Raw genomic sequence first — 20,666 nt, forward strand, 5'->3', positions numbered from 1 at the left:
GAAGCTTTACAGAGCATGCGGAGGAGATTTACCAGGGTGCTGTCTGTGTTAGAAAGCATGTCTTATGAGCAAGCTAGAGCTTTTCTCTTTGAAGCAGAGGAAGATGAGGGATAGCTTGTTAGAAAGGCAGAACATTATAAGAGGTGTGCCTTTTTCCTAGGGCTAATACAAGAGTACATACTTTTCAGATGATTGGGCGGCGTAAGGGTGGTAGGTTCTTTACTGAGAACAGTATGATTGTGGATGAGCTGGAGAAGATGTGGCAGCATCTCTTCATTTTTATAATTTTAGAGAGATCTGGCATCTCATCAAAGTCTGACAAATTTTCTACAGATATGCGGGGAGATGTCAGAGATAGGTTTTTTTACAATGAGTGGCAGGTGCATGGAACGCACTGCCAAGGGTGGTGGTGGATAAATATACATTAGAGACATTTAAAAGTCCCTTGGATAGGCAAATGGATGAAAGACGACTGGAGAGCTACTTGGGAGGGAAGGGTAGAGTAGGTTAAAAGGTCGGCACAGCATTTTGGGTGATGTGTGTGTACTGTGCTGCACTGCTCGTTGTTCTATATTCTACACAGCTGAACAATTGGCTTCCCAGTGGCCAGTGTAATGTAGTAACGTGGCCCATGGTGTTTCATTGTTGTATGGTCAGACAATTGATGTCAGACTGTGGAAGAAGAGATTAAGGAGAGTAACCAACTCCAGCACAGTACCACACCTGAACGAGCTGCTGCTCCACAACTCCCATTCAATCCTGACCTCAGGTGCCTATCTGTTAAAGAAAAGCTGCACCTTCTCCCTGTGGATTTTCTCTGGGACCCTCAGTCTCTTCCCGTATCCCAAAGATGCGACAGGTTTAATTGGCTGCTGTGAATTGTGTAGGCGGGTGGTGGAGTCAGAGGCCCCGTGCCGTAGTGCAGTGGCAAGCACAGCTCTCTACAGCACTAGCAATCGGGGTTCAATTCCTACCGCTGTCTGTAAGGAGTTTGCATGTTTTCCCAATGACTGCATGGGTTTCCTCTGGATGCTTCGGTCTCCTCCCACAGTCCAAGGATGTAACAGTTTGGGTTAGTAAGTTGTGGGCATGCTATGTTAGCACCAGAAACGTGGAAACATTTGCAGGCTGCCCCCAGTACAGCCTCAGAGTGTGTTGTACTGGAGTTCCCCACCTGGTGTCCACAGAGCCTTTAATTGTTTTGGCCCATGGCATTAAATAAGATTGGGAACCCCTGGTGTATATCCGTGATGCAAACGATGTATTTTACTGTGTTTTGATGTACATGTGAAACATGAAGCTAATCTTTAAGACTGGAGAGAGTTGATGGAAATGGGGAAGGAATCAGTAGCTCGGTGTAGGATTAGTGTAGTTGGGTGGTTGATGGTCTGCACTGTTCCTGTGGGCAGAACGGCCTGCTTCCCTGCTACTCAATTCTGAGACACTGTGGTCCAAGTGATTGGAGTGGAGGTGTATGATTCAGGAAGGTGTGAGGCAGTAATGGTTTGGAGACAGAGCTTGAACGTCGAGGGTCACAGCAGCTGAAGTCATTCTGATCTGTGGTAGATCAGGATTGGAGGAAGGTTAGGTAGGTGTTTCCTTTCCCATCCACATACAAATGCCTTTAACCACAGTAACTGTACCTGCCTCTACCTCTTACCCTGGCAACTCATTCCTATACCCACCATTCTCTTTGTGAAGAATGCACCCCTCAGATCTACCTTAAATCTTTGAATCTTTCTCCTCTCTGCTTAAATTGATGTCCTCTAGCTTCAGACTCCCCTACTTGGGCAATAAGACAGCGACTATCCAACTAACCATGCCCCTTATAAACTTATAACCCTCTGCAAGATTAAAGATTGAAAGTTTAGCTTTATTTGTCATATGCACATCAACACATACAGTGACGGGCATTGTTTGCAGCAAATCAAATCAGCAAGAATTGTGCTGGGTAACCAGCAAGTGTCACCATGCTTCCAACATAGTATGCCCACAACTCACTAGCTCTAGCCTGTATGTTTTTGGAATGTGGGAGGAAAGTGCAGCATCAGGGAGAAACCTACGCAGTAATGGGGAGGTGATACAAATCCCTTACAGATAGCTATGGAAATTGAAAATGAGATTTTGCAGATGCTGGAAATCCAGAGCAACACACACAAACTGCTGGAGGAACTCAGCAAGTCAGGCAGCATCTATGGAAAAGATTAAACTGCTGACATTTCAGGCCAAGACTCTAAATATTCCATCACATTACTGATGTCCTTCATAGTTGGTGTAAAGGTTTTAGGGAATCAGGAAGCAAGTTATCAGTCAACTGCAGTTCACATTTCTGTAGTTCCTAAAGATAGATTTGGCAATAGTCCATGTGTTCCCTCGTCTATATTTAACAAATTATTACCTCAAAGCAAATGTGATATTTTAGCTGATGAATTCAAAGTTGGTCAGATGACATCTCAGGGGTGCATCTCAGCCAGATGATTCATTCGATGGGATTCGTGTGTAAATGTAAAAGTCAGGTATGGATGACACATATAAAGTGCCAGAGGAACTAAGCAGGTCAGTCAGCATCTATGGAAAGGAATAAACAGTCAATTTTTTGGGCCTAGACCCTTCATCAGGACAACTGAACCCCTGTCAGTGACTCCTAACAACACCCCCCACCCCCAACCTTCTTCACTCCAAGGAAAACCATTCTAGCCTGTCCAGCCTCTCCTAATATATTGAGCTGTTTCAGTTCAGGCAAAATTCCTGTGAATCTGTCTTGCACTCTCCGGCTTAATCACATACAGTGTGAGAGGCACTACTGTGCATGGTTCTGCAGGTGAGGAGTAACATAATGATTTGTAAAACTTTAACAAGATATCTCACTCTGTGCTTATACTGCTGAAAATAATCACATAATACAAATCTTCTTCACCACTATGTCTACCTGTGATGTCACTTTCACAGAACTATACACAGCAGATTTTGATTAATCGAGCCATCGGTTAATTGGAGCAGCCTCTCATTTGGAAGAACTCAGAAAGAACAAAAGCAATTGAGAAAAGAGCCAGGATTCCCTTCGTTTATTTGGGACACTACACTGCTTAACTGGGGCAGAAGACTGTTGTTGAATATTTTCTAACTAGTGTCAGTCACGCACACGTCATGTGACCATTCAACACTACAACGTATTAAGAGTTAATAGTTTTTAAAAAGCGTCATTTGCATGTTTGTGTTCAAAAGAAGGTGATTTTTGTCACTGATAGTGGGTGAATAACAAACAATAAGACGATTCAGAACTGATTTGCTCACTGCGGTTTCAAGCATTCAGGCTTGAAGATGTTGGAAAATGAAATGATTTCACTACTTCAACAAGTTGGGAACTATGAAGAATTTGAATGTATCGACTATCATCTTGAATGTTAAAACTAAAATGACGATTTGGAGGATGCAGTCATCGAAAGCACTTTCTGCACGTGGTGTCTGCATTGATTTTGTTCACTTACAGTCAATAAAAGGGACATGAAAGCATACACTAGATTAATTCCTCTGTCAATATCTATTAGGAATTAATGCACAGTTTTATAGTACTGTAGTAATTTTGGTAAGGTTCTAATTTATTCTATATTTCATTAAATACATAATCTGTTACTCAGTTTAACAATAGTTTGTCTTTAACAATTTCCATGAAACTTTGGCTAATTGGGACAGCCGCTTAATTGGGCCAAAATGTATTGGTCCTATTGTATCTCAATTAACTGGAATCCACTATACCTGCACTTCCAAGTCCTCTGTTCAGTGACACTTCCCAGGACCCTGCCAATCACTGCGTGTGTCCTGGACAGGTTCAGCTTGGTAAATGGGGTTATTAGTACAGGGCTGAGGCTGATTAGTCAGGTTAGGTCGAGTTTCTTGCAGAAATGCACAGGAACGGTGAGGGACAGCTACAATGAGTAAATTGCCAGAAGCATCACAAGCGCAGACAGCACACAGCATAAAAAGAATGCAAAATGTGCACAAGTCAGTGAAGAGAGTTTAAAAAATGCGGAAATTAGATCTTAGTGAAAAAAATACAAAGAAACAATTAGAGGTGAGTTCACGGCAGTGCAAGTGGTCCGCTAGGGTTAGGGTTGAGCTGGACAGTTCAACAACCTGATGGTTGCAGGAACATAGCTGTTGTTGGTGCTGTGAGACTTCAGGCTTCTGCTTGACAGCAACAGCATGACCCAGTGGGATCTTGAAGACATATGCTGCCTCCTGTAGAGCCACAGAGAACTACAGCACAGGCGGAAGCCCTTCTGTCCATCCACTCCATGCCAGACCTTTATTTTGCCCAGTCCCCTCTACGTGCAAATGGTACAAAGCCCTCCGTACCCCTCTCATCCGCGTACTTATCCAAATTTCTCTTAAATGTTGAAATCAAACCGCATTCACCACTTCCGCTGGCAGCTTGTTCCACGTTCCTACCACCCTCCGAGTAAAGATCTTCCCCACTAGGATCACTTTAAATATTTCATCTTTCACTCTAAACCTTTGACCTCTAATTCCAATATCACCCAACCTCACTGGAAAAAAGCCTGCTTGCATTTACCTTATCTATAACCCTCTGTTAAATCTCCTCTCATTTTCCCACACACCAGGTAGTAAAGTCCTAACCTATTCAACCTTTCTCTATAACCTTGGTCCCAATGATATAGATGCTGTCAATGGATTAGCTATGGCAGTTTTATTGAGATAACAGTGTGGTATAGACCCTAACAGCCCTTAGAGCTGTGCTGCCCAGCAATCTCCTGATTTAATCCTAGCCTAATTACGGGACAATTTACAATGTCCAATTAACCTACCAATCGGTACGTCGTTGGACTGTGGGAGGAAACCAGAGTGCCCGGATGAAACCCACATGGTCACGGGGGAGAACGGACAAATCCCTTACAGGCAGCGGCAGGAATTAAACCTGGGTCACCTGCACTGTAAAGCGTTGTGCTAACCACTATGCTACCGTGCCTCCGTCTTTGTTTGCTGGTCAGTCACGCTCCCCTTTTCTCACGAGTTTGAACTATGTTTTGTTCACAGTACAGCTCAGGCTTCTTGCCTGGTCGATGAACCGAAGCAGCTCTATGAGTACCAATACCCCAGCCTGCTGCCAGGCCAGCTCTACGATGCAGACACGCAGTGCAAGTGGCAGTTTGGATCAAAGGCGAAGTTGTGTTCCCTCGACTTTGTGAAGGTACATTTTTGTCCTCTTGCTCAGCTACTTTCTCATTTTAATCTTGTCTTTAAAAGTCAATAAAAGAAACTCTTTGATATTTCTATTCATGGAATCTTGGAATGCAGGAGGCTGAGGAGGGATCTTAAGAAAGCAGTTAAGAACCTCTTAGATAGGCACGCACATGATGGAAAAATGGAGAGCTATGTGGGAGGGAAGGGTGAGATTAATGTAGCTTAAAAGGTCAGCACAATGTCATAGGGTGAAGGGCCTTTACTGTGCTGTAATGTTCTATAGTATGTTCTATGTTTACAGAGGTGTACAAACTTGGTAGGGTATGGATAAGGTGAATACAGACAGTTTTTTTTTCCCAAAGAAGGGGAGCTAAAACTTGAAGGCATAGTTTTAGGGTAGGATGTGAAAATCTGTTGTCCCACCCACTTTGCCTAGCTGTGGTTCAATAATAATAATATCTGCACTTTTCATGCAGATAGTGTGTTTCAAAGTGTTTTACGTTGGGATAAGAAAGTACAAACATGCAAATAAAAGCGGGAAAGAGGTTAGTTAAAAGCAAGGTTAAGTAAATAGCTTTTGAACTTGTGTTTAAAAGTATCAACTGAATCTTCATCCCTTACAGTTTTAGGTATTGAATTCCACAGTTTCAGAGAATAGTTCAAAAAAGCTGACCTGCCAATTATCTTTTGAGGGAGATAGTTTAAATTTAAGAGACCGATAGAAGAGGACCTGAGAGCTCCAGCAGGGTTATAAAATGAAAAGGATTCTGTGATATACTCTGGTCCAAGTCTATTGAAAGATTTAAAAACAAGTAAGATAACTTAAAACTCAATTCTAAACAATAGAGGAAACCAATGCAGAGTAGCTAGTACGGGAGTGACACGTTCTCTCATCCTGGTTTTGCTTAAAAGTCTAGCAGCAGCAGCATTCTGAATCAATTGAAGTTTGTCAGTAGTTTGCTTTGGAAGGCCAGTAAAAGTGCATTGCAGCAATCTGGTCTATTCAATACAAAGACGTGAATTAGTTTTTCCGTGTCATTACACGGCAAAAATGAACATACCTTTGCAATATTTCTTTAAGTGTAGAAATGCAGCTCTGGTTACTTTCTTTATGTGGGATTTAAAATTCAAATCTGAATCAAGGATCATACCCAGGCTAGTTACTTCTGATTTTACAAAGGGGGGGGTCGGGTTTTCACATTTATCAAGACGTTTATCTCTTTTGGCCTCTGGACCAAGCGGAAGTATTTCAGTTTTATCTTTATTTCATTTTAGGGCATATTTGCTCATCTATTTGTTTATTGCAGCCATACCAGAAGTCAGAGAAGATAGAGTGTTATCATCATCAGGCTCAACCGAGATATAAAATTGTGTGTCATCTGTATAAACGTGGAAATCAAGCTTATGCTCTCTCGTGATGGCTCCTAAGGGGAGCATGTATAAGGAGAAGAGCAGGGGACTAAGGCAGCTTCCCTGAGCAACAGCGGAAGTTATATTTTATCTCTTAGAAAAGTGCTCTCTTAAGACAGATAAAAGAAATTTCTCTAAGGTTTATGAAAAAAAAAACAATTAAGGAAACTATCAGAGAGGTCAATCCCGTACTCAGAGCACTCTAAGTGAATGTGGTGGTCAGTTGAGTTGAAGGAATCCCCTGGATCTTAAAGAATTAGAACTGAGACTGTGTTGGGGTCAGTGCTGAGCCTAAGGTTGCTGACAATTTTGTTAAGATCTGTCTCCGTGCTGTGGTTTGCACCTAAAATCTGACTGGGACTTCTCTTCAATATTCTCATTAAAATAAGTTGTAGAGTTGTTGAAAATGACTTCCTAAAGAATTTTTCCCTGGAAGGGAAGATTTGATAGATATTCGGTCTGTAATTACCTGGTACCTCACTATCAAGGTTTGGCCTTTTCTAAGGATTTGACAGCTGCAGTTTTGAAGATGATTGGAAATACTCTAGTCCTAAGGGAAGTGTTAATAATTTTCCGAATGGAATTTAAAACACCTTTAAAAGTGTGATAGGGGCAGGGTTGGGACAGTAAGTTGCTGATTTACTCTTTTGTTAGAATCTTGCAGAGTTCTGAATCAGAAATACCTGTAAATTTTCACATGGTTGCCATCTTTATAAGAGGTTGGCTGTTGAAGTTACCAGTATTTGTACCTATAATCTCCCTTATGGACGTAAATTTGTTTTTTCACTAAGTATTGTGAATTCCTCACATTTTGTGGCAGATGCTTGACTGAGGACACTATAGGTTGGGACAGGATTCAACAGTCAGTTTATGATTGGGAATAATATTCTTGAATCACCACTACTCTCTGTAATAACCTTGGACAAATAGACTCTCCTTGCGGAGCGTATAGCAGCATTAAAAGAGCCTAGTTTTTCCTTTGAAATAATACGGTGGACTTCTAGTCCAGCTTTCTTCCAATTTCACTCAGCTGCCCTGCATGATCTCCTGATATTGCGAACAGAATGAATCATCCCCTTATTTCATGGGCATTTATGAATGAATAAAAAGTGTCAGTATTGTCAGTGCATGCATGAAGGAATGTAATTAATTTGGAACATCAAACAATCTGCTGGAGGAACTCAGAAGGTCAAGCAGCATCTGTGGAGAGAAAGGAATTCTCAGTGTCTTGATGCAGGGTTTCAACCTGAAACATTGACTATTCCTTTCCTTCCACAGATGCTACTGAACCCACTGAGTACCTAGTCTCTTGTGTTTTTGTAAAATCTGGTGAAGATGCTAGAATTCTCAGCAGGTCTCCCAGCGTCTGAGGAGAGAGGATAAGAGTTAGTGTTTCACATTGGTCCCTGGACTGCTGACAGAGCTCTCAGTCACTCCATGTCACTTCTGTCCTAACTCCTTCTCTTCCTCTTAAAGTTCAAGTTTAGATATCATTCAGCTATACGTGAACACAGGAAAAACAAAACAGCGTTCCTCTGGGGCCGAGGTGCAAAGCACAGTGCCGACAGTCAAACACAGCACAAGGCACATACTGGATAAGATAACAGTGAACATACAGCCACTCAAAACTATAGTATAGCCCAAGTCCCTGTGTCTGTTGATGTTGTCGCAACAACAACTCTGCAACAGTCTGCAGACAGAAACGATCCAATTTGTCTTTCACCAAGTGAACACTGGAGGGCAGCACTGATGCCAGTGCAGGTGCTATGCCACACCACCGCCGGCGTCGTCTCTCCTGGCTGGCTACAACAGGGCACGAGGCCTCGGCTGCACTATAATGGCGGCTGCAGCACTCCCCTGCTGTCGGTCCTGCCACTAAGCCCGTAATATGGACTTGCAGCACTCCATATTACCAATGTGATTACGCTGTGAGGCGGTCATTCGCTGTTAGGCGGCCCACCGCTACTGTGCTCAGGCTCCAATGCATCTCTGTAGACGGCAACCACGTGGCCCGCACCAAGTCCACCTTCTGCACCAACATGCAACTTGCCAATGGAGTAGACCTGCAGTATTTGAAGTTCTTAACATCCAGCAGTGTTTGGCCATCGTAGAAAATAACAGCCTTTAGTTGGCCCTGTAGTGACCACTGTCTCCGAGAGCATTGTCATCTTGCTGGAAGTCGAGAATAGACTCCCTTTTTCCTCACTGCACTGCTCCAGTCTCCGTTTCAACTGATTCTCCTCCATACTCTCTGGCACCTTCAATATGGTCGATCACCAGATGCACCTTCCCCATCACTACCAGGCTCAAGGACGTTAGATGGTTCCCTATTATGGTAAGATGGACTCTTGACCTCACACTCTACCTCGTTATGATTTTGCACCTTACTGCACTGCACCTTCTCTGTAGCAGTTACGCTTTATTCTGCATTCTGTTGTTGTTTTACCTCATTCTCTCTCAAAGCTCTGTGCAATGATTTGATCTGTATGAACAGTATGCAAGAAAAAGATTTTCACTGTATCTCAGTACATATGACAATAACAAACCAATTCCAATTACTTCATAATTCACCATTCCTAAGTGATGTTTTATGGGATTTCTTTTATATTTGTATTTATTATGTTTTTTTAAATTGTGGTCTTTAAGTTTATTTTGTGCTTTTTGTACTGCATCAGATCTGGAGTAACAATAATTTTGTTCTCCTTTACCCTTGTGTTCTGAAAAATGACAATAAATAATCTAGAATTTTGACTATTTTATTTAGTGGTACAGTGCAGAACAGGCCTCTGACCCACTGAGCCTGCACCACCCAGCATCCTACCTGTTTAACTTTAGGATAAACAGTTTAAAATGATCGATTAACATACTAACCGGATGTCTTTATACCCTGGGATCAAACCTGAAAACCCTGAGGAAACCCAAATGTTCATGGCTCTGGAAACTTAAATTCCATTCACAAATTTATTATCTGCAGCAATGCTTGTCCCTCTTCTTACAGCAGCTGTAGGGTATGTAACATCTGCCTCTTTTTCTGTCTTCCCTTTCTAACCAACCAGGGACCCAAATGCCTCTACCAGGTGAAGCGACGATACACTGGCAACACACAGAAAATGCTGGAGGAACTCAACACGCCAGGCAGCATCTAGGGAAAAGAGTAAACAGTTGACATTTTGGGCTAAGACCCTTCATCAGGCCTGGAAAAAAACTCCTCCAGTATAGCGTACTGCATTCGGTATTCACAATGTGGTCTCCATAATATGGATGCTAACATGAATAGAAGATTGGCTGACCGGCAGGAGGCAAAGAGTGGAAATAAAGGGGTCCTTTTCTGGTTGGCTGCTGGTTAGAGGTGGTGTTCCGTAGGCATCAGTGTAGGGATTGAATGATGGATAATAGAATTGATGTTTTTTTTGGCTAAGTTTGTGGAAGATTCAATGACAGGTAGAAGGGCAGATAGTGTTAAGGAAGCAGGGTGTCTGCAGAATGTCTTCGATTAGAAGAATGGGCAAAGAGGTGGCAGATGGAATATATTGGAAGTCTACGGTCATGCACTTAGTAGAAGGAATAAAAGGATAGACTATTTTCTAAATAAGGAGCAAATTCAGAAATCGGAGGTGCAAAGCAACTTGGGAAACTTTGCAGTATAAGATTAACTTGCAGGTTGAGTCGGTGGTAATAAAGAGAAAGGCAATGTTGACATTCATTTCGAAGAGGCTAGAATATAAAAGCAAGTATGTAATACTGAGGCTTTATAAGGCATTGGTCAGACTACACTAGGAACATTGTGAGCAGTTTTGGGTCCTTTACCTAAGAAAGGATGTGCTGGCATTGGAAAGTGTCCCAAGGAGGTTCACGAGAATTATCCTGGGAATGAAAAGGTTAACTTGAGCATTTGATGGCTGTGGGCCTGTACTTGCAGGAGTTTAGAAGACTTGAGGGGTGATCTCATTGAAACTTGTCCAACATAGCAAGACATAGATGGAGTAAACATGAAGAGGATGTTTCCCATAGTGGGAGAGAAACTAGGACCAGAGGATGCAGTTTCAGAATACACGGATGTCTCTTTGTAAAAGAGATGTGGATGAATGTCTTTAGCTAGAGTGTGGTAAGTTTATGGAAGTGATTGCCAGAAGTGTCTTTGGAAGCCAAGCCATTGGGTATATTTAAAGCGGAGGTTGATAGGTTCTTGATTAGTAGGGCATCAAAGGTTCTGGGGAGAAAGCAGGTGAATGGGGTTGGAAGACATAATAAATCAGCCATGATTGAATGGAGTTGACTCGATGGACCAAGTGGCTTGATTCCGTTCCTATGTCTTACGGTTTACAACAACAAGCTGAACAGCAGTTATTGATCGACTCGCCTCGACTGGTGTTTAACTGCCCATTCACGTGTTGACACAGTTCGGGTTGTAAGCAGCTTGCAGAGAGGGCCTGATTTATTTCTCGTTAACTATGCCTGACTTGATGAGAGTACAATTTGGAAGGCAACAAACCACATAGCCGGAAAAACTCATTTACCCTGTTAATCTCACACAGGCTGTGTGCACCTGGCACTGAATCTCTACCTTTTCCCGAGGCAGCGAGGATCCCTCAGCCATAAAATCACAGAAGCGATGAAACATTTGTATTATTTTGCACTTCATCGGGATACCCTAAAATAATACTTCCTTTGGTTAGTTTTACTTTAGGTATAAGTAACCCCATCAACAAGTAATGTACGTCAGCGTAGCAATTAGTATAATGCAATATAACGACAGTGACCTGTGTTCAATTCCCATGCTTTCTGTAAGAAGCCTGTACCTTCTCCCTAATTCCTCCAGTGTTGCAGTTTCCTCCCACGTTCCAAAGACGTATGGGTTAAGTTTGGTAAATTGTGGGTATGGTATGGTATGTTGGCTTTGTAAGTATGGCAACAGTCTCGGGCAGCCCCACCGGCATATCCTCAGACTGTGTTGGTCATTGAGACAGAACGATGCATTTCTCTCTATGAGTCGATGTACATGTAACAAATATAGCAAATCTTTTAAGTATAGGATGGTGCATAAGAGAGTTTTTGAAAGAAACAAATATTGCTTTAGAACCAAAGAAGATTCTGCAGATGCTGGAAATCTTGAGGAACACACACACAAAATGTTTGTTTTGGGAGTTTTTGATTTATCATAAAATTTTCTTTATTGCTTCTAGGATCTTTTGGCTCGGCCTGACTTCGGGCCCGACATTAGGAGGAGTTATTTCTTTGTGGATCAAACAATGCAGCATTGTTTGTATACATGGAGTATAAATCCCATGAAAGTGAGCCTTTTGCAGCTGCAGCTGCAGCAGGGTACATTATGTTATTTATATTATGTATATTATTTATTTGACATTTTTTCCTGACATTTTTGGTGCTAGTCCACTCCAGGACCTCCGTGTCTGGGACTTTGTCCTGCCATCGTACGTGGAGAAGTCTGCGGAGGCAGCTCAAGTGGAAGTGGTTGAGCTGTTTAGTGTGTCTGCTGTAGATAGTCCAGGTCTCGCTGGCACAGAGGAGGGTGGTGAGAACCACTGCCCGGTAGACCTTCTGCTTGGTGAGTCCTCTCCACTCCCATACATTCCCAAGGAGTCTCCCAAAGGCGGCACTGGCTTTGGCAATTCTGTGGCTGATCTCTGCATCTATGTTCACCACTCATGATAGAGTACTGCCCAGAAAAGTAATGCTGTTGACTGCCAGTAGCTTCTGCCCCTTTACTGTGATGTATGGTTCCTGGTAGGGCTTTCCGGGTGCGAGCTGGTACATAACTTCGGTCTTTTTGGTGCTGATTGTAAGTCCAAAGTTGTCACAGGCTCGTGAGAGGTTGTCCATTTCTGACTGCATCTTCTGCTCTGTGCTGGCGTTGAAGGTGCAATCATCAGCGAATAAGAGGTCTCTGACGATGGTCTCCTTCACCTTTGTAACAGCCTGTAGACACTGGAGGTTGAATAGCCCACGACCAGTCCTGTATCTGACGTGTATACCATCCTGACAATCGCGGAAGGCATCATTCAGCATAGCAGAGAAGACCATGCTAAAGCGTGTAGGGGCGAGAACGCATCCTTGCTTCACACTGTTCGTCACTGGGAAGGCTTCTGACTCGTCACCATCATCTAAAACTTTCAGCATCATGCCATCGTGGAACTGCCAAACAATCATGATGAACCTGCTAGGGCAGCCAAACTTCTCCATGACCTTCCATCAATCTCTGCTGACAGTATCAAATGCCTTGGTCAGATCGAGTTGTGCTGGTTGGTTGAATAACCAAATGGTTGAAGGGCCTTAGCTGTTTCTTGAACCTGTGTTGTGGAGCTTCAGGTACCTCCTGCCTGCGGGTAGTTGTGAGATGATGGCATGGCCCAGATGCTGGGGGTCTTTGATGATAGATATTACTTTCTTGAGGCAGTACCTCATGTAAGTGCTACCAGTGATGGGGAGGGATGTGCTGGTGAAGAATTAGACTGATTCCACTAACCTCTGCAGCTGATTACTTTCCTTAACATTCAAAATGATTCACCAGACGAAAATGCAACCAGTCAGCGTACTTTCAACAGTGTACCTGCCGTAGTGTGTGAGAGTGATTGGTGACAAGCCAAACCTCCTTAACCTACTAAGAAAGTTGAGGCACTGTTATGCCTTTCTATTGATTTCATCTATGCAACACACACAAAATGCTGGAGGAACTCAGCAGGTCAGGCAGCATATATAGAGGGGAATAAATGGTTGATGTTTTGGGCCGAGACCCTTTATTAAGACTGGAAAGTAAAGGAGAAGAAGCCAGAATAAGAAGGTGGGGAGGAGGGGAGAAGGAATATAAGCTGGAAAGGTATAGGTGACAAAGATAAAGGGCTGAAGAAGACAGAACCTAATTGGGGAGGACAGTGGACCCCAGGAGATTATTCTCCTTCAGAGTTGCTGCCAGACCTGCTGAGTTCCTCCAGCAGTTTGTATGTGTTCCTTTGTATTTCCAGCATCTACAGCATCTCTTATGGTTATGATTGTATCTCTGTGCTGGGCCCAGGACATAGTCCAAGTCTTGGATGAGGATTTGAATGTGAAATTTACTCAAACACAGCAACAAGAACAACACCACCGAGCCAGATTCAGTGGAACATGTGTTGCTACCAGTCTATCGAGTGTCAACCTTTGAAGTGCACCTGAAGAAATCTTTGTAGCCACCTTGTAGTCCATGGGAATCTGACTGAAAATCAAAGACAACTTTCCCCCCCTTTGTTTTAAAAGGACTTTAGCCTATGCACAGCTGAATAAGCCCCAGCAATGTCAAATGATTACACTAAGTTAATGAGCAGTCAAACATCCAAGATTCACAGCGCGAAACGAATGGATTTTGTTTTAACACTGATCGGTCAGTAAGATAGGATTTGACAGAATGACTTTTCCAACTGTGCCATTGTTACCCTCTTTAATGAGGAACGTTGCCAGCAATGGCTAAATGCCAGCAGCTGGTTTGGTGCCAGACCACGGGGTTCAGTTCAAGAGCCACTCTCTCTGAAGTCTGTGTACAGATTGATTTCCATTCCTTTAAGAATAGCACGGCGCTGTTCAAGTTCAAATTCAAGTTGAATTGTCATTCAACTTCACGCGTGTATACAAATAAATGAAAATGTTTCTCCGAGGTCAAGATGCAAAACATAGTGTGTACATTCAGACACAGCGCACAGCACATATAACTACAATAACACATCCAGTTGCAAAGACAATACTAGCACAACTCCCTGAGTGGTATTGTTGTGTTTTGTAACTTAAAACCATAAAAATGAATTGAAAGGGAAACAAGAGAGCCGAGAATTCGAGTCTAACTTCATCTTTACTTTTCAGTGAGGCACACATGTATTACATGGTAGCGTGATGACATATGCCATTAATGTACTTTTACATATAACCAACGTTGCATTATATATACCACAAAGAATGCTTAATCAAACAATATATTGACAAAATTACCCAGATATTACTGAAATATTAAATATACCGCAGGCATGGCGGGTAGATTGATGGTACCTGGGATGTTGTCCTGGAGCCATGTTTCTGCAAGAACAAGCATGCAGCGGTTTCTCGTCATGTGCTGCTGCAGCCACACATGAACACAATCCAGCTTGTCGTCCACCGAGCAAACGATGAGAGGGGCCAGACCCCAACTCAATCTGGATGCCAGTGTGCTAGCCGCCGCTCGGCACTCTCCCGCACTGGCAGCTCATCCCCTGGATGACTGCAACAGGTGAAGCCACAGCACGAGTGCCTAGTCAGTGCAACAACTTCTCCCTTGCTGTCTGTTTCACCGATGGAGTAATGAAGTGGACTTGCAGTATTCTACATTACCAATGTGCAATAGGGTCTTGCAATCACAAGAAAAAACTATCAGACAATCATTTGCTCTGGTTATTAGGCTGCACACGGTCTCCAACGTCTTCTACCCTGGGTGTCTGTAGCCTGTGACGACACGGCACTCAACAAGCCCATGCTGAGCAGCTCCACCACTATTCAGCAACTAGCTAGTGAGATAGGTATGTAGGGTGTTCTCAATATCCAGTATGTTTTGCGATCATAAGAAAGGCATAAAGGATATTTACACCATTGGTTGGGCCCAGAAAGGTTGCTGTGATGAAGCGCACCACCATCTTACCAGTGTGGGCAATACAACTTGGGATGTCGAAGTTCTGAGTTAAATTCCAATGCCACCTGTAATGAGTTTGTACGTTCTCCCAATGACTGTGTGGGTTTCCTTTGTGTCCTCTGATTTCCTCCCACAGCTCAAAGACATTCATGTTAGCAGGTTAATTCGCTGTTATAAATTGTCCTGTGATTAGGCTAGAGTTAAATAGGTTCGTACTGGGCTGAAATTCCATTCAGTACTCTGATGGCACAGGGTATGAAATTGTTCCTCAATCATTGAGTGTGTGCCTTCAGGCCCCTCTGCCTCTTCCTGATGGTGGCAGTGAGAAGTAGGCACAACCTGGGTGATGGGGTCCTTAGTGATGGATGCTGTCCTTTTGAGGCATCATTCCTTGATGCAGGGAAAACTATCGCCCATGATGGAGCTGACTGAGTAGGCAACTTTCTGCAGTTTATTTCAATCCCGTGTAACGATGGTGATGCAACCAATTAGAATGCTCTTCATCTTTAGAAATTTACAAGTGTCATTGCTGATAAACCAAATCTCTTCAAACTCCTGATACAATATAGCCACTGTTGTGCCTTCTTTATAAGTGCATCGATGTGTTGGGCTTAGGATAGATCCTGAGAGATATTGACACCCAGGAACTTGAAATTGCTCACTCTTTCCACTTCTAAACCTTTGATAAGGACTGGTGTGTGTTCCTTCATCTTACTCTTTCTGAATGAAGTGACTATGAGCTCGACAGTCCAGCTTTTCGTACTAGTGAACCGTTACTAGTCTTAAAACTGCAGGGTAGAAGTGTCCTTCAGCTTGGAGGTGCACACTGTCGGGATTTTGTATCTTCTGCCCAACAGGAGGTGGCAAGAAAGAGAATACTTGCTGCTTTACCCAAGTTTAGACTAAGTGCATTGATGGGAGGTTGGTTTCCATAATGAGCGGAGCTATGTCAACATCCCTGTGGTTGCTTGCACTCTCAGGCAGAGAGGTTACCCTGCCAAGCCTTGATGTACCAGAATCGGATGAGTAGTATGGTACATCAATAAAATTTGACGAGATTCAAAGGGGACGTGCAACATTTCTTCATCCTCCTGTATTGATGTGTCTAATGTAACTGTGTAATGCGTTTACAATTTCTAACTCCAGTGGGACTATTAATTTACAGTCCAGTTGAGAGTCAAGATGGGGCCCTTTTCACCTTGCGATTTGATAAGCATACCCATGCAAGAACATTGATTGGAAATATGCTATGGAATAACACACAAGAACAGGATTGTGTTGCTTTCATGCCTTAGTTGAGGTTATTTTCACTCAACCTCTCATTCACATATTTTTTTGTACACGTGCATTAGCTCACGTTGCTCCCAATCATTTTACATACCAATGCGACGCATGGAATCAGATCAAGCTGTATAAAACGTTGGTGAGAGCTAGTTAGGAGTATTGTGTGCAGATTTGATCACCTACCTGTAGGAAGGATACAAATAAGATTGAAAGAGTACAGAGAAAATTTACAAGGATGTTGTCAGGTCTGGAGGACCTGAGTTACACATAAAGATTGACTAGGTTAGGACTATATTCCTTAGAACATAGAAGATGGAGAGGAGATTTGACAGAGGTATACAAAATTATGAGGGGTATAGACAGGGTAAATACAAGCAGGCTTTTTTCACTGAGGTTGGGTGGGACTGAAACTGGAAGTCATGCGTTAAGGGTGAAAGGTGAAAAGTTTATGCGGAATGTGAGGGGAAGCTATTTCACTCAGAGGGTTGTGAGCGTGGAATGAGCCACTCACACAAATGGTGCATGTGAGCTCAATATCAACTTTTAAATGAAGTTTGGGTGGGTACATGGACGGTAGGGATATGGAGGGCTATGGTCCCAATACTGGTTGATAGGAGTAGAAAGTTTAAATGGTGTCGGCAAGGACTAGAAGGGCCAAAGGGCCAGTTTCTGTGCTGTACTTCTCTGTGACTAAAAGATTCACTGCAAATTTATAGAATTTAATCTGAAAAGGATTACAGAGAAATGCCATCCCCCATAATTCTTTGACCTTTATACATCTGGCAGATGTGGGAGAATTCAATTTCCCTGGAACATATGCTATTATTACAAATGGGCTCATAATACCACAAGTCAGTTTGTTGCCAAAGTATTAAACTGCCTGTTGTAAGTAAGTACTTTAAATTTAAAAAAATCCTTTATTCATGTTCAACATTCCCACATTTCCCTTTTGTGCTCCTTTGGTGATTTTTTTAAGCTAGTCACAGAACTTTATTTCTGTCCAAGGTATGTCAGCTGCTTAAAATCAAAAGTAAAGCAGAAGACCCTGGAAAGGCATATAAATTCATGCACCACACACAAAATGCTGGATAAATGCGTGATGTAGGGTCTTGGTCTGAAACACTGACTATTTATTCCCCTTTATAAAGGTTCTTGACCCGTTGAGTTCCTTCAGCATATTGTGCATATTACTGTGAATTTCCAGCATCTGCACCATCTCCTGTGTTCCTAATTTCATGTGGCACCTGTGTATCAGGAGTGCAGTTAATGATTCAGGCAGAAAACTTCCAGTTCAAACTTTGACCTAAAAGTTTAACTGTGCTCCTAATGTGTCCAATCTGATATAACTGTAATCTACCTCAAGTTGTCCTCCATGAGGTTCACAAACCTGTCATAAGATTTGGAGGCTTGCGTGCCTCAATGACCTGGAGAGCTACGTTAGCTAGAGTCAGTGCTTGTGTTTTGCTTCTTGGTAGGATTATCCATACCAACCAGGTCAAAGGGTAGAGGCTAGACTATGAGAGGTCCACCAGCCCGCCAGAGATAACAACCCTGACTGGTAAAACAAAATTATTACAGAAACAGCAATGGAGAAGAATCCTTCATCTTCTGTGTGCGATGGTATGGACAGACAGGGATGGAGGACCTTCATTGCTGCCCTAAACGGTAACAGTGTAACTGGCAGTAAGTAAATAAACTACCTCAAGTTATAGGGTCAAAGAGTAACACAGTGCAAAAGCGGGCCTAGAAACATCCCTCTGTCTCCATAGGTGCTGCCCTGACCCACAGAGAACCTCCAGCAGTTCATTATTTGGTTCTAACTGAACCATCCATGAAAAACAGCATAAGGTTCCATTCAACCAGACTGACCAGAACTGGATTTCATTCCACTCAGTTTTAACCAAACCAGTCTGGTGAAAATGAGACAAGCTCTAGGTTGGGTGGCTGTTTAGATTCACTGGGAAATACACTGGAGAGCGGTGCAGTAGTGTAGCAGTTAGCATAGCACCTTATAACGCCAGCGATCCGGGCTCAATTCCCACTGCTCTGTACCTTTGTGGAGACCATATAGAGTGTAGGGCGACGTGGTAGCACATGGTTAGTGTAATACAATTACAGTGTCGGAGATCGAGGTTCAATTCCCGCCACTGTCCATAATGAGTTGGCACGTTCTCCCCGTGACCATTCCTCTGTCTCCTGTAGTTTCCTCCCATATTCCATTGTTGGTGCTAGCAGCACTTGCGGGCTGCTCCCAGCGCATCCTCAGACTGTGTTTGTCATTAACGCAAATGACTCATTTTATTGTATGTTTGGATGCCCATGTGGCAACTCAAGCTAATCTTAATTGTATCTCAGTGGAAAGGGGTCACTTGGCCACAGCTTGATCTGACAATCTCTACAAAATTCTGGCAATAGGAACTGCAGTGGACCCTGTCTCCTCCTCCTCATCCACTGGCTAGCCTGGGTTAGAATTAAGGGGATAGGGAAAAAGATAGAAGGTAGTGAAAACCCGAGATAAAGTAGATGACAAGCAACAACCGATCTCTGCTGTACACTACTAGTCACAGTGATATGGTTCTCTACTGTGGACTGAGAGTGGGGAATCATGGTTGGAAAAGGGAAAGGGAGAGAGGAGTGAGCTGGAAGCACCAGAGAGACATTCCGTGATGAATTTTAAACCAATTGTTTGGAATCAAATGAATTTGCCTAGTGTCTGCTCCTGGGCCACCCCTCCGCCCTCGACACTTATTCCCTATCACCTGTACCCTACCCATTCTGCGGCACTCCACCCTCACCATTCCCAACATACTTTGCTCCCGCCAGATTTACAAACTTGCTCTCTGTTCCATGTTGAGAAATACATTACTCTACAAAAGCCTTAGGCACCCTTCTCCTCAGGTGACCTTTTTATTCTGGCGTCTTCCCCCTTCCGTTTCAGTCTTGAAGAAGGGTCTCAGCCTGAAATGTCGACACTGTTCATTTCCATAGATGCTGCCTGACCTGCTGAATTCCTCCAGTATTTTGTGTACGTTGTTTTGAATTTCCAGCATCAGCAGGATTTCGTGTGCTTATTATTATGATGGTTGCTTTCCAGAACAAAGTATAGACACAGTCCATGGAGGGAAGGCTGATGTTCATGGCGGACTGAGCTGTGCCCACAACTCTCTGTAATTTCTTGTGGTAACGGACGGAACAGTTGGCATACCAACCTGTAATTCATCTGGACTGCTCCTCCCATTGGCAGTTGTTCAACAATAGGCAAGTCCACGTGGAACTCAGTGGAATATTGGCCTCATCTCCCAATGTCAAAGCAGCTGAGCAAGATGGTGGCATGACGCAGTTTCCAGCGGCCACTCCGGAGTTGATATCTGTTATTTGTTAAGCGGGGTGCTGTGCGCAGTCCTAATCTGATGAAAAACAGACATGGGAGCACGGAGGAACATCTGGAAATCTTCAGGAAGGCCTTCTTTGTTGCTGCTGCTGTTGTGAGGTCCGGGTCTCTGCTGGGAAGAGCAGGCCCCCAGTCCTCGGGGTCGCATTGGCGGGGGTGTCATAATGCACTCGGCAGAGGATGGTGCTCAGAGGGGATAGTCGGAGGCTCGGAGGTTTGATGGACTCGGAGTCTGCGGTGGTCGGGGCACTTTCACTGTGCGCTGTGTCTGCGAGGCTGGGTCCGACGGCACCTTGGAAGTCCATAGCGGGGGTATTCCCTTCTGCCGCCTGCGTGGGATGACGAGTCTATCGGGACCCTGAGGACTTGTGGAAACTGTGTAGTGGTTTCTTTCAAACTTATAGTCTTAACATCTTTGGACTATCTTTACTGTGCCCATAGTCTGTTTTTATTAATTATGGTATTGTCTGCGCTGTTGTAACTATATGTTAACTATAACTATATGTACCTATGTGGTTTTGTGTAGGTCTTATAGCTTTGGTTTTTGGTTTGTTGGGTGGTAGAGTTGGTCTCCTGACTTGGTGTGTCTGGGTAGTCTTGTTTTGTCTGGTGGCTTTGGAGCTCCTTTCCGGGGATGTGCTAAGATGGTAGCGCGATATTAATGCGCAGCATACTCTCCGGACTCTGGATTTGGGGATTACCAAACGTTATGTGGATTTTCTGGAGTAGACTGTT

The 20,666-nt window shown here is 43.4% G+C and overlaps 1 protein-coding gene across 2 annotated transcripts in view; it reads left to right on the top strand.

The window, feature by feature from the left end:
- Positions 1–20,666, top strand: part of adamts18 (ADAM metallopeptidase with thrombospondin type 1 motif, 18) — a 309,638-nt gene that overhangs the window by 173,900 nt on the left and 115,072 nt on the right. For both annotated transcript variants that reach the window (XM_059993277.1, XM_059993276.1), the window contains one exon: positions 5,056–5,209. In XM_059993277.1, coding sequence (XP_059849260.1) covers positions 5,056–5,209 — 154 coding nt within the window. The remainder of the gene's footprint in view (positions 1–5,055; positions 5,210–20,666) is intronic.

Source organism: Hypanus sabinus, chromosome 17, assembly GCF_030144855.1.
Source record: "Hypanus sabinus isolate sHypSab1 chromosome 17, sHypSab1.hap1, whole genome shotgun sequence".
Classification (NCBI taxonomy): domain Eukaryota; kingdom Metazoa; phylum Chordata; class Chondrichthyes; order Myliobatiformes; family Dasyatidae; genus Hypanus; species Hypanus sabinus.